Raw genomic sequence first — 13,527 nt, forward strand, 5'->3', positions numbered from 1 at the left:
TACATACATGGTTATATTTACCATTTTGATTGCATTCATCCAATATCAGCACCAAATAAACATCAAAGATCTTTTATGTGAATGCTTGGCAACAAATACAAGTGGTGCTGAAACACTGAAAATGTTGAATAAGTTTTTTGAATCTCACAGTTTATTCCAGAATAACTATATTAACATTTGTTTTTATGGTGCCAGACCAATGGTGGGTAAAACTGCTGGCAATTTAGGTGGATTCAAGGTAGTGGCACTAAACTATATTAGTAGTCATTGTATTCTTCACTACCATGCACTCACAGTTAAAACAAATGCCAACTGCAATTAAGCATACACAAGATGAAACAATAAAAGTTAATTTTATTAAATCTCAACCTTGAATATATGTCTTTTTAAAATTCTGTATGATGAAATGTGCAGTATGCATAAAGCCAGATACTGAAGAATGGTTGTTTCTAGGAAAAGCACTTGTGTGATTTTCATGGACCATTTTTTTCTTGAAAGAACTGACAAACTATTGTTGTTCAGACATACGTATCTGGTAGACATGTTCTTGAAAATGACTGAAGTACACTTGTCACTTCAGGGAAAACAACTGACAGTCTTTATTGCCAATGATAAAATTTGAGTATTCAAGCAAAAATTAGAATTTTGGGAAAATTGTATTCCCACCCTATGCTTGTCAGCTTCCCAATATTTAAAAAAAAAAAAGACTTTCTAATGGAGATAGTACCAAATTTTTTTTATATTGTATAATGAAATGTGTCAAACATTAGAAGATCTGTGTAACAGTGAACCAAATGACCAATGCATGACATTATAAAATCATACATAAGTAAAAAATCCATTCAATACAAGACAGACCAATGGATTTTCACAGAACAGAACACACACACAAAGTTCACTGACATGATTCCAGATCCCACACTGAAACTATTCCTTAAGAAACTACCACCTGTTGAGTGGTCAAAGAACCTGATACAAGTTTTCAAAGCAAGAATGTAAACTATTCACAATCATATCAAAAAATGCTCAAAATTACTAATAAAATACAAATTAAAACAACTATCACATTTTACCTCAGCCATCGGATTGGAAAAGATGACAAAAGACAGAAATAGTGTTGGAAGGACTGTAGGAAGAGAAAAACATAAATGAAAACACCACTAAAAGCCACTTGAACTCAAATTAGGCAGTTACTATTAATTCTAGAGGATAAATGATATCATACACTTCTGTTTTCTTAACAGAGAATGGCAGAGAGGACTACAAGTGCCTAATGTTTCATACACTGGCAGATTCTGAAACTATGTTGCTTAAATTTACTCAGTGTTTTCTTTGTTACAAGGGAGCAATAGAAAAGGGTGAGATTTCAGAAAGTGTCTCGGTCTTACAAAATAAAAGTTATCAATAAAATTTAAGTTTCAGGGAACTAGCAGTAGATTACCCATATGCTGATTTTTTCCTCCTAAAACTACTACACCTGCTTCCACAGTATGTGACGTGACGTGTCCTTTTACGTTGCCCCTTTCCATCTCACTGCTATGCTCAGTCCTACATTCTCTACATATAGGTCTATCCTATATTCTCTTCAAAAAAAAGGCTCTAAATAATACTAACAGGCCTTTTCTTTTCATCCTCAGCAAAGGAAACTCAAAAGCACCTAATTTTGCATGCCTTTGTTTGTTAATAGTTTAACATTAATAATACTGTATGCTGCACTATTGCACGTTAGATCTTGTTACTACAAACTTTTAGCAACTGTTCAAATTCTCTTATTATTATGGAACTTTGTTCTAGTAGCCAATTAAAAAAAAAAAGGATGATAATTTAGGTGGTTAGAAATATTCTGCTATGTAGAGATTTTCTTATTATTGCATTTGATTTTATAAGTAACAGGCAGTATGGTATTGAGAACAGGTCTGGGTTCAAGTCCTGAGTCTGACACGCAGAGGCTATGTGACCCTGGTCCAAGTGACAAGTTCCCAGACAACCATCTAAAATTATAAATTTCAGAGAAGGTGCTAATCTGCATTGGTAAAGGGCATCTCCTCACAGGGGAGGCATCTCTAAAGGGGGGAGAAGAGGTTTCCTACCCATATGAAATCAAAGGTCTAATTTAAACATACACACATGAACCTCAAAACTACTGACAGGATTAGAAAAGATAGCAGTCACCTAAGTGTCTTGGTAATCACCTACAAGAAGCATACCTCATTATCCATAGGAGTACCCATACATCTAAATATGAAACCTTTCTTTTTTTAATCTAAGCCTATTATTTTCACCAATATCATGAACACCTGGTGTAGAAAGTGATGCAGATTAGCCAAGAAACTGACTGAAAACCTAGAGCACTAAGAGGTCAGGTGACTTGACCCCGGGCTCCCAGCAAGCTGGTCGGCAGAAACAGGACTAAAACTTCTTCAGGTCAGCGCTGGCTCAATATCTACTAGGCCATACTGTCTCTCAGAGGTGATGGTACTTTGTTTATGTAAACAGGATTTTTTTTGTCATAGAACTGAAAGTTATGGGAAAAACACTTTATTTAACAAATATATTCAATTACTTAATAACCTCCCAAGACTAGGAAAGATATAAATTTCTAAATTATAGCCATTTCCATCACTCTAAGAAGCAATGTTATTTGTTCCCAGGAAGGAAGCCAGAAACAATCAAGAGTTCTAAGGCAGAAAGTAGAATGGGAAAGCTGGACAACTATGCACTTGTGAGCTATATAATCAATAAGGTCACATCTTCCAACTATAGTGAATCATGAGAACAAACATGCTCTTAAGTATGAAAAAAACATAGTTCAACACTGAATACAAAGGATTTTTTACCTGTACTATTCTCCAAGTGAGGACAACTCAGAATTGTCTCTAATGCTTTTTCAACTAGATATTTCTTTCTTAGATGAAAAGAACTAATGAAAATAAAGGAAAGACCACCTTAATGACAAAGAACTGCAATGAGTTGAAAAGTCAAGCAAATGGGATTAGATGGACACAGTAAGACTACAGGGAAAATATTCAAGAGGGAACAATAAATATACAAATTTTTTTGAAGGAATAGCCAACCTAAAAACTAGAGCATTTTATAAGTACTAAGGTATCACTTACTAGTAAAGCTGAGTGGACAACTGGAGGATTTGGGTGGTCCATAAACAAAATAAGGCCTGGCAGACATCCTTGATCCTGGACAATGGCTCGTCTATTTAGTGGGTCAGCTGCAAGATCCCGAAGCTGGTTAACTACCGATAGTGCATCAGGCTCGTCATTCATGGCGGTAGAGCTCATCTTCTATGCCATACGAAGAAACAGTCTATTTTTAAAATTCTGTTGAGAAAAACAGATTAGTTAGCACCACAGAGCAGCGATTGAAATCTCCTAAATTACAACAGAAAACCTAAAAAGTGAATAGCTGAACTAAGAAAGGGAGGCTGGGCTACCTTGAGAAGCATCTACAAAGGACTCAGGAGGCACAAGTCTCTGTCCTCTGCCCTGCTCAGATCACAATTCTAGAGCATTGTACTCGGTTCTGAGAGTCAAAGTTTAGTTGATAAACTGGATAGTGCAAAAGGGGGTCACAACTAGAATGGTACCAATTCTAAAAGTTCTATCATATGAAAAGTGGTTGAAAGAATTGGAAATATTTTGATTAGAAGACAAAATTACAGGAGCATAACTTTAAAGAAGGGACCTTGGAAACCATCAAGTCCAACACTCTCATTTCAGTTTAGATCAAACATTTGAAGAACTGTCACATAGTAGAAGGATTAAACTTGTTCTAATTGACCTCAAAAGGCAGAAGTGGAAGAGAGAATAGAAGCTGCAGGAAGTAAACCTGGCTTGATTAGGAATGGTAGACTTTGGTATAGTAGAGTAGTATTATTTCCTAGGCAGGAGACCATAGTAAACTTTATAAAAACAAATATTTTGAAAAGTACTTAATTTCTCTGTATTTCATCATTAAACCTAACCCCTTCATATTATAGTTGTGTTATTCTAGTTAAAAAATATTTGTTTTAAAGGATGAAACTCAAGTAGGTATAATACATGTAAAAATTCTATTCATATCCAAAGTTTAAAAAACCAATTTTGTAGGTTACTTGAGTTCTTACTTTTCAGCAGATTTTCTCTTATTTAATGAAAAAGTAATCTGGGCCATTTGTTTACACTGGAACAAAAAAGAAAAGGTATTAGAGATCACTTGACCTTGAAAAGTTGTCTCAATCTTTAAAAAGACTTTAAAACAACAGTCAAATTTTCAAAGACCAAGTTCTCATTTTTGTAAATGTATCTATTCCTGAGACACCATAGTCAAAAAATTACAGGGATATAATCCTCCTCCCCTTGTAGCTAAACTGGTTCTCAGACAGTAGAAACAATCTCTCTTTGGTTTTTCAGCTTTGGTTAAGTCGACAAAAAGTGCTAAATCAGCACTGCCTTGGAGAACCTAAGCTCACTTTTGCACACAAATCAAGTATCGTTGCTATACTAATTTGTATTTATAAAATACATGGTATATAAGGTGATGATAAGATGATATAAAGAAATAAAGATAACAGGTAGCATTTGTATAGTGCTCTAAGGCTCGCATAACACTTCACAAATGCTGTCTCATTTGATATAAATCTACATATTTCCTTCCAAATATACACATGGCCACATTTATACAGTATTGACTTATTATCAACTGCTCAATGCTACAGTTTGAAGGATTTCTCAGTCATATCATCCTGAGATGAAGGGGACCTCTCGAGAGGCCACCTAGTTCAAATCTGAACTTGAATCTCCTCTACACTATAGAAATCAAGTTATCATTCAGAATAACACATTCCCTTTTACATAGCTTCAATTGTTAGTTGTTTTTTTAAAAAGGCACCATACAAAAAAAAAAGTGTAAATGGGCACACTATGAATGATTATTGGAATGTTCTTCCTTTAGGTTATGTTTATTATTGGCTAGTATATGTTTCCCTATGTGGGTACTGAATTGCTAATGTGTGGTATGTGTAATGCATTGCATATGTACAAAAAAAAGAGCCTCCAGAACACCAATGGCTGGTTTCCAGATTAATGACCCAATTCAGATCTCTATCTGAGAGCCAACCACTCTATCAGTAACAGGACTTTCTGCATGCTACCAGACCTTGGTTCCTCATTAGTGCTTTTCCACCTAAGAGGAACCCCTGGGGGAAAAAAAATTCTTGCAGTGTTTTATGTTATCCTCTCCTATAATACTCTTAAACCATAGCTTCTGGCTTCTCCCACCCCAAGTTTGAGAAGCAATATGTAATTAGGCTTCAAAACACCCAATCAGTCAAACTGAAGCAGAAACTCATTGCTTAAACACATTTTGGAGGTCTTCTTGGGCCATGTACTTAGATTCAGGCAGAATAAAATGAGCAGCAAGTTCCTAATATAATAGAAAAAAAGGGGTTGTGAGACTGAAGTCAGGTATGGGACTTATCTAATATTTCAAAGACCAACAATTCTGGCATGTGCTTTCATTTTTCTTGAACCAAACAGAAATTAGGAAACTTCTGAAACAGCTTTAACACAAAATAAAATGAAATGATACTGTCTTCAAAAGTTGGAGACAAAGTTGAATATTCTAATAGATAAAAATATGCAATTTCAACACAGTTCCTTTTGTACATAATAACTTACTCTGGTACCCTTATAACTGAATCAAGCTCAGATCAGGAAAAACCTCAGAGATTGAAATAATTATTTTCTAAAGTGCTTAATATACACCAGGCATTATATTAGAAAAACAGAGACAAAGACAAAATAGTGTCTTCAAGGAGGTTACATTCTACTGAGGTTCAGGGGGCAGGGAGGGGTCTAGAGAATACACCATGAATACTGAAAAGTAAATGCAAGATACAAATATACACACATTACAGGGAGAAGGGGAGGCACACTAATACTAGGTAGCATTATTGTCAGAGGTGAAATTTCAGCTGAGCCTTGAAGGGAGCTGGGGGTTACAAGAAATGGAGATGAGTACAGAACACTCCAGGCATAGAAGACTTAGCTGGAACTTAGTACACAAAAGGGCATAATGTGTAATCATCCCAGAAAGATAAACAGAAACAAGACTGCAAAGAACTTTACATGGGAAATGATGAAATTGTGTTTTATCAGAGGCGACAGGGAACCACTGAAGCTTCTGGAGCAGGAAAAGGAACTAGAGTGGATGGAGCACAAAAGGAAAGAAGGGGAGAGATACGAGAGATGATGTGAAGGTGGAAATAACAAGACTTGACAATTTATTGGATAGAGGGATGAAGGAGAGTATAAAGAACTGAAGATGGTTCTAAGGGTGTAAACCTGGGGGACTAGAAGAACAGTGATACCCTAAAGAGAAATAGGAATATTAGGAGTTTAAGGGGAAAATAATGAGTTTTGTTTTGGACTTGCTGAGTTTTAAATACCTACAGGACACCCAGGTGGAAGTGTTCACAGAGGTAGACTGAAGCTCAGAAGAGAGAGAAGAGCTGGATATGCATGTATTTCTTTGAGAGTCATCTACATGCAGAAGATAGCTAAATTGGTGGAAGTTGATAAGAGCACCCAAACAAAACATACGGAAAGAAAAGAGGGCCAGAATCCTGGACTACAAAAGCAGGAAAGGCAAGACTAGGATGATGATCTTGCAAAGAATTCTGAAAAGAGCAGTCTGGAAGGAGAGAGTATTCAGAAAGCAGGGATATCCATTCAACAATCTAAGATCAAGAAAAATGAGGACTAAGAAAAGGCTATTGAACTTATCGACCCCCTGGTGACCCTGGAGTTCACCTTAGGAAGACAGGGAAGAAGTTGGGTTGAGGAATAGGAGGTAAGAAAATGAAGAAAATGAATTTTTCTATATGCAAGTGAAGCGAGAAGAAATAAAGTTTGACAGCTGCATGGGACCATGGCTTCAAGGAAAGATTTTTATGGATCAGGGGGATCTGGATACCAAAGGGCTAAGGAGATTAAAAAGAGGGATGAACAAAGCAAACTGCAGGAGATGGGATCAAAGGCTGGCACTGGCAAGGAGAAGATTTAACTAGATTTAACTATAAAATGGAGAAAAGATGGTCTCAAAATCCCTAGTTTTCTTCAAGGTTCAGACTAAGTACCACCGCCCACGAGTTTCTGGTCTGCCCAATTGTTACTTTTCTCTCCTTCCTCAAACTACCAAGTATTTTAATTTATATGTACATAGTTCATATCTCTGAAAATGCAAGCAAGTTCCTTGAGAATAGGAGCCATTTCATCTTTGCTTCTGCATACCCATCTCTCATACAGCATTGCCCACAAGTAGAGATAGGGACTGGGATAGGACATGGACCTGTGATTTCACTGGCATAGAAAATTCCTAGTGAGGAAATTCCATTTACCCAATGCAATGAGGCACTTTCTCTAATCTTAGAATCCCAAAGCACTGAGAAGTGAAGTAACCTATACTGGATCACACAAACACTATGTGTTAGGAACAAGATTTGAACCTCCATCTCCCTGGCTCCAAGGCTTGCTGCTTATCACTTGGCAATGCTGCTTCTACATAAGTAGATGCTTAGTAAATTTGTTTAACTGAATTTTAACAATAAGACTTTCAGAAGACTACACATTCACTTAGCAATATTTATGTTCTCACACTTATTAGCTGTGTGACCTTGGGCAAATCACTTAAATATGTTTAGCTGTTTCCTCATCTGTAAAATGAGCTGGAGAAGGAAATGGGAAACCATTCCAGTATCTCTGCTAAGAAAACCCCCAAAACGGGGTCACAAGGAGTCAGACACAACTGAGAAACAAATGAACAACAATGTGCACTATTAACATTTTTGCCCCCTGCAAGCTCATCAACAGATTTTGTGTAGTCCTCAAAGATTTAAGCAAATGTGCACAACAGAATCAGGAATGACATGTGTTAGTTTAAATAAACCAATGTACCCAGCTCAGAAAGCATAAGCACAGTTTGAAAAGAGCCAATTACACCAAAATATTCTGTGGCTATCACTGCTATACTCCCACACTTGGTAAAAAGTAGCCAAAATATTAGGAAGCGAAATATAGTACAGTAAAAAAAAACGATGCAGATGAAATGAGGTGCCAAAAGGCAAGAAAAAAGTAAAGTTTCTATGGTAATTTCAAAGCAGTCTATCTTTTTCCCCAAAACGCTTTCTCCTTCCTTTTGAGGGTACCACCATACTTCTAAGTCACCCTAGTTCACATTTTCAGTTATCCACAACTCCTCTCTTACCTTTTATATCTAATCAGTTGGCAACTCTTGTCCATGTCCGTAACATCTCTTTCATCAAGTCCCTTCTTTCCACTCACATGGCCACCACCCTAGTTTGTTCATCACTTCTCACTTGGGCTACTGCACCAGCTTCCTAAGTGATTTCCCAATTTCTTCCCATTCCGATTCACACTCACCTACTCAAAAATCATAACCCTCTTACTTATAAACTCACATACAAACTCCTATATTTGGCATTTATAGCCTTTTACAACCTGGTTCCCACCTACCTTTACAGGCTGCCTGGAAAGTGTTCATTCCCTTTGCCTACATTAACACTCCAGAAAAACTTCACTATTTGGTATTTTTCATACACGACACACTTCACAAACACGCGCCCGCCCTCCCGCCCCCACCTTTTCCATTCAAAAACTATTCAGAGCTTTTGCACTAGAAGTGGTAATTACAGAGAAAGCCAAAAACAGTCGCTGCTCTGGAGGAGCTAATAATCCAAAGGGAGAGATTATGCGTAAACAACTACGTGTAAGCTACACGTGTACTTTAGGTGTTGTGCAAATTCATATTCACTATGTACGGTTTACACGTATACATATTTACATACATTCATACATACACACATGCAGAGTAAATTGGAGGGAATCTCAGAGGGACAGGTGGGAGGCTGGATTTGATAGAAGACTTGGAGGGCAGGCCAGTAAGGAGGCAGAGCGGGGAGATGGAAGGTTGTGTACAAAGGAATGCTCTCCCTCACATCCCCACCTTGGCCACCTTGGCATGCCTGGTCACCCTCCGTAGCTCAGCTCAAGCACAGCCAGCCCAGCTCCTGGTGCCTTTCGTCTGCACCCCCCACCCAGAAATAAACTTATAGCTACTTCGTATATGTTTTTGCTTCTTCACGTGCCTCCAGTTTCCCTTATAGAACATAAGCTCCCATAAGACAAGGGCTGTTTCGTGTTCTTTTGGTTTTTGTCTTTGCACCCCTGACGCTCAGTCACAGGTCCTAGCGCCAAAGGGGGGCAAGTGCTAAGTGCTGATTGACGTGACCAGTGAAAGGATGGGGGCGGATGGGCCGTGTTGGAGAGAACTGGCACACAGGCTCCAACAAGACCCAATCTGGGGTAAAAGGGAAACCACGGACGTCGGGCCGACCAACCACGAAGGCCTCGCAGAGCCAGCCGTCCTAGCCTGGGTTGATCCCGACCCACCCCCCAAGCCCCGCCGGTCGTTTGGCTCGGCCCGGCAGGCCGGCCGGCGCTTTGTCCTCCTGCCCAGCAGCTCGCCTCACTGCCCGGCGGGCTGGGACGTCCCAACGTACCGACGCTCCGAGGGCAGCTTCACGCATCCAGGCCCCGCTGCATAGTGAAGCCGCACAGTCGGGAGTGTTCCAAGGCCCGCGGAGGCGGCTCCGTTCGCTGCCCCCGCCGCGGCTGCGGGAAGAGACCCACCCACCCTCAACCCCCTGAAGAAGAAGAAGGCTTTAGAGAGCTAAGGGCCTGGGAGAAGGACCGAACAGCAGACTCTAGCCCTGTGACCCGATCACCTCTGCCGTCTATGCGCGCTCATTGGCCCGAAACTCGAGATCAATTTCCACCAATGCCCGGAGTTCTTCTTAGGCTACGATGGTCGTTGGCTGCGGCGGAGAAAGAGTCGTGGCCATATGGAGATAGAGCCAATGAGAAACCAGAAACGCTAGAATGGACCTCGCGCTTCACCATCCCTCTGGGCTCTGCCTATAGGAGGAATCTCGTGGAATTTGATTCTTAGAAAGGGCTGACTTCAGCTATAGAACTACAATGCCCAGAATTCAGTGCGTCTCGAAGGCATGAGAGCATTTGTAGTACTCCCATTGGAAGCGACTGGGGTTTTGGAAAACTATATTTCCCAGGAAGCAATTTGTTCAGCCTTTGCTAACTGTATTAGAAAAAGTACGATAATACCTACCAGAACCTAAATATCTTAATAATCGTCACCAACAAGGGGTTGTTACGTTTTTTTTTTAAAGAAACTATTACTGAGTGTAGCCCAGATTTACACCATCCTCTATCAAGCGTCCTTGGTCAATTCAAGCATGAGTACAACTCCCTTTGGAGAATATTTTTCTCTCAATTTTTTTTCCTATCCTTTTCTTATTAAGAATAAAATTTTGAACAATGAAATTTTCTCAATATGAGCAGCAATTCCCCTATGCAAAACTTTCCTATTCATTCCGAATGTTTAGTATTAAAATGGATTGTTTATTGTATATTTCACCTATGGAAAGGTTCAATTGTAAATAACACATGAACGCTGTAAAATGCTTTCTATATTTTATCTCCATTTTATAGTAAGGAGCCTGCGGCTTACCCTCAATTCAGCTTTACACTGCTCTCCTATTTTGGCTCACTATCTCCCTTATATATCAAATTACACTGGACCAAGCCTCAGCCTTGGATCACTCCCACCAACTGTCACCTTCTTTCCTACAAATGTGCTGCCTGCTAAACTGCTGAATGAAGGTGGAGAAAATCATCCAACCATTCTAATTGGGTCCACCACAGATTTATGTCACATAATCTCAGCTGGGCTCTCACTATTGCTAGGCAATCCTATGTACCTTCTTCATCAACTCACTATCTCACTCTACACAGCTGCACTTTCAAATTTTTTCAGACCTCTTCAAGTCTCCCATGGCTCCCTCCCCTCAATTCTCAGCTGAGAACCTTGCCTACTATTTTACAGAAAAAAAAAAATGAAGCCATGCACCATGAGTTTCCTTTTTCCCCCTCTTCCTCTTCTTCTAATACCATCTGCCACTAATTCCTCCTTCATTCCTATCTCACATGATGAAGTGGCGTTATCCCTTACCAACGATAACCTATCTGGTCAAGCAATCCCATTCCATCACCTCTCCTCCAACCAATTTCCCCCTCTGTCATCCCCACTCTATCACATATTTTCAATCTCTTCCTGTCTATACTGCCTACAAGCATGTCAATGTCTCCCCATCCTCAAAAAACTCTCATATGATCCTACCATCCATAGCAACTACTGTCCTACATCTCTTCTGCCCTTTGTAGCTTAACTCCTTGTGTCTATAAGTGCCTTCTACTTTCCTCTCATTCTGTTCTTAACCTCTTATAATCTGCCTTCTGAACTCATCATTCCACCAAACTGCTCTCTCCAAAGTTACCAATGATCTTAGTTGCCAAGTTCAATGATATTTTCTCAATTCTAATTCTCCTTGATCTTGCTGCAGCCCTTGATATGGTTGATCACTCTTTTCCTTGATACACTCTTCTCTTGAGGTTTTCAGGACACCATTCTCTCCTGCTTTTCCTCCTACCCAGGTGTAATGCTAATCAGAGAGTTAAAGATCTTCCCCACCCATTCATTAATGGGCATTAAGGAAAGCTTGATTAGAGGCGGCCTACATCTTTTGTTAATTTCTAATGCCCTGGTTCTCCAGGGTTGTGATTTCCTCTGGCTCTGAAAAATGTATACTCTGAGATGAGGTTTTACTTGAGGGTTTACTCGTTGGAAGTGTCTATTTGGCCAGAGGAGATTCTGGGTAGCCGCTAAGGAACCTCCCTCCCCTTTTGAAAACCCAGATGGTGGTGCTTCTCTCTGGTAACTATGTATGTATGGTCAGACAATTATCTGTCTGTTGATCTGTGATGTATATTTTGCTTATAGTCAGACAGCTGGAAGTCCTGTCTGTTGATTATTATTTCTTGGTATTTTCTCTGAAGTTCAGGGTGCTGACTTTTTCCCCTGAATGATATGTGTGCTTGATTAAAGTGATTTCTGACCCCACAAAAGTTGCCTTTCCTTTTAGAAAAGCAGATCAAAGACCCTGTAATAGCAGGCCATCCTGAATGTATTAGGGTGCTTGCTCTTACACCATGTGACTACCTCACTGTCTAGATCAAGGCCTTTAACTATGTGTCCCTTGGGGTTCTGTGCTAGGCCTCCTTGTCTTCTCCCTCTATACAACTTCACTTGGTAATTTCATCAAATCCTGTGGACTTAATCACCATCTCTATACTTAAGATTCTCACATCGCCCCAATCTCTGTGTTGTACTCCAATCTCACATTTCCAATTGCCTTTCAGATATCTCAAAATGAATGTCCAGGAGATTTCTTGAACTCAGTATGTCCAAAACCAGAACTTATTATCTCTTCCCCAAACTCCCTCCCTCCCCCTACTTCTAGCTTCCCTAATTCTACACAGAGCAACAACATCCCGCTTTCCTTCAAATTGACAACCCAGAGTTATCCTGGATTCCTCACTATCTCTCATTCCCAGCTGTTGCTAAGGCCTGTTGATTTCACCTTTACAACAGTTTATCTCATATACTCCCCATTCTCTCCTCTGACACTGCCCACCGCTCTAGTACAGGCCCTCATTGTTGGTTGGTTGGTTGTTGTCCTTTGTTCTCGAAGAGGACCATAATGACATCACTGTGATAAAGTGAAGTTTCAACACGTCCTACTGTGGCTGATCAGACCTATACGAGCTCAGAATGCTCTACCACAGATTGGGCACAGATAGTCCGTGTGAACATTTGGAGTGAATACTCTAAATTTGCACGTCCTACATTTCCTTTGTGCTGTTTCAATTCTGCTTTGCTCACAGAGCAAGCACCTTCTCTGATGTGGACACGCCATGCTGAGCGGTCCTGTGCCTGTGTCTCCTATGTTGCAAAAGCAAACCCAAAGTTCGAGACCTTGAGAGTGTTCTTGTCTTGCTTCTTTTGACCACTACGTGATCACCTGCCCCATGTTAGTTCTCCATAAAATAGTCTTTTTGGCAAGCATACATTTTTGTACATTGTTGAAATAGCCTGCTGGTGAATCCATCCTTGATTCAGTCACTAACGTGATTTTCCTAAAGTACAGGTCTAGTCATGTCATGCCCTGCTCAATAAATTCCAGTGGTTTCTTATTGCCTGCAGAAGCAAATACAAAATGCTGTGTTTGACATTCAAAACCCTTCAAAACCTAGAGCCTACCTATCCTTCCAGTCTTCATACACTAAACTTACTCATTCTTCAGTCCAGGGATACTGACCTCCTGGCTCTTCCACAAACGAAACATTCTATCCCTCAGCTCTGGGCATGTTCTCTGGCTGTCCCTTATGCCTGGGAAGCTCTTTCAGTCCTGTTTGGCTTCCTCTGAGTCCCAACTAAAATTCTACCTTCTACAGAAAACCTTCCCCAATTCCTCTTAATTCCCGTGCCTTCCGTCTGTTAATTATTTCCTATTTATCTTGTTTATAGCTTGTTTTGTAT

The 13,527-nt window shown here is 39.8% G+C and overlaps 1 protein-coding gene across 3 annotated transcripts in view; it reads right to left on the reverse strand.

Moving 5' to 3' along the window:
- ARMC1 (armadillo repeat containing 1) overlaps positions 1-9,832 on the reverse strand; it is an 85,672-nt gene extending 75,840 nt beyond the window's left edge. Inside the window, exons 1-3 of one of the 3 annotated variants that reach the window (XM_072604691.1) lie at positions 9,572-9,832; positions 3,117-3,332; positions 1,074-1,126 (exon numbers count right to left, since the gene is read on the reverse strand). In XM_072604691.1, the coding sequence (XP_072460792.1) occupies positions 1,074-1,126; positions 3,117-3,183 (120 nt within the window). In that variant the 5' untranslated portion in view covers positions 3,184-3,332; positions 9,572-9,832. Of the gene's footprint in view, positions 1-1,073; positions 1,127-3,116; positions 3,333-4,117; positions 4,143-9,571 lie in introns of those variants that run through there. The other 2 variants (XM_072604690.1, XM_072604689.1) reach the window with 2 other exon arrangements.
- Positions 9,833-13,527: the final 3,695 nt, after the last annotated feature.

The sequence above is a fragment of the Notamacropus eugenii genome, chromosome 4, assembly GCF_028372415.1.
Source record: "Notamacropus eugenii isolate mMacEug1 chromosome 4, mMacEug1.pri_v2, whole genome shotgun sequence".
NCBI lineage: Eukaryota > Metazoa > Chordata > Mammalia > Diprotodontia > Macropodidae > Notamacropus > Notamacropus eugenii.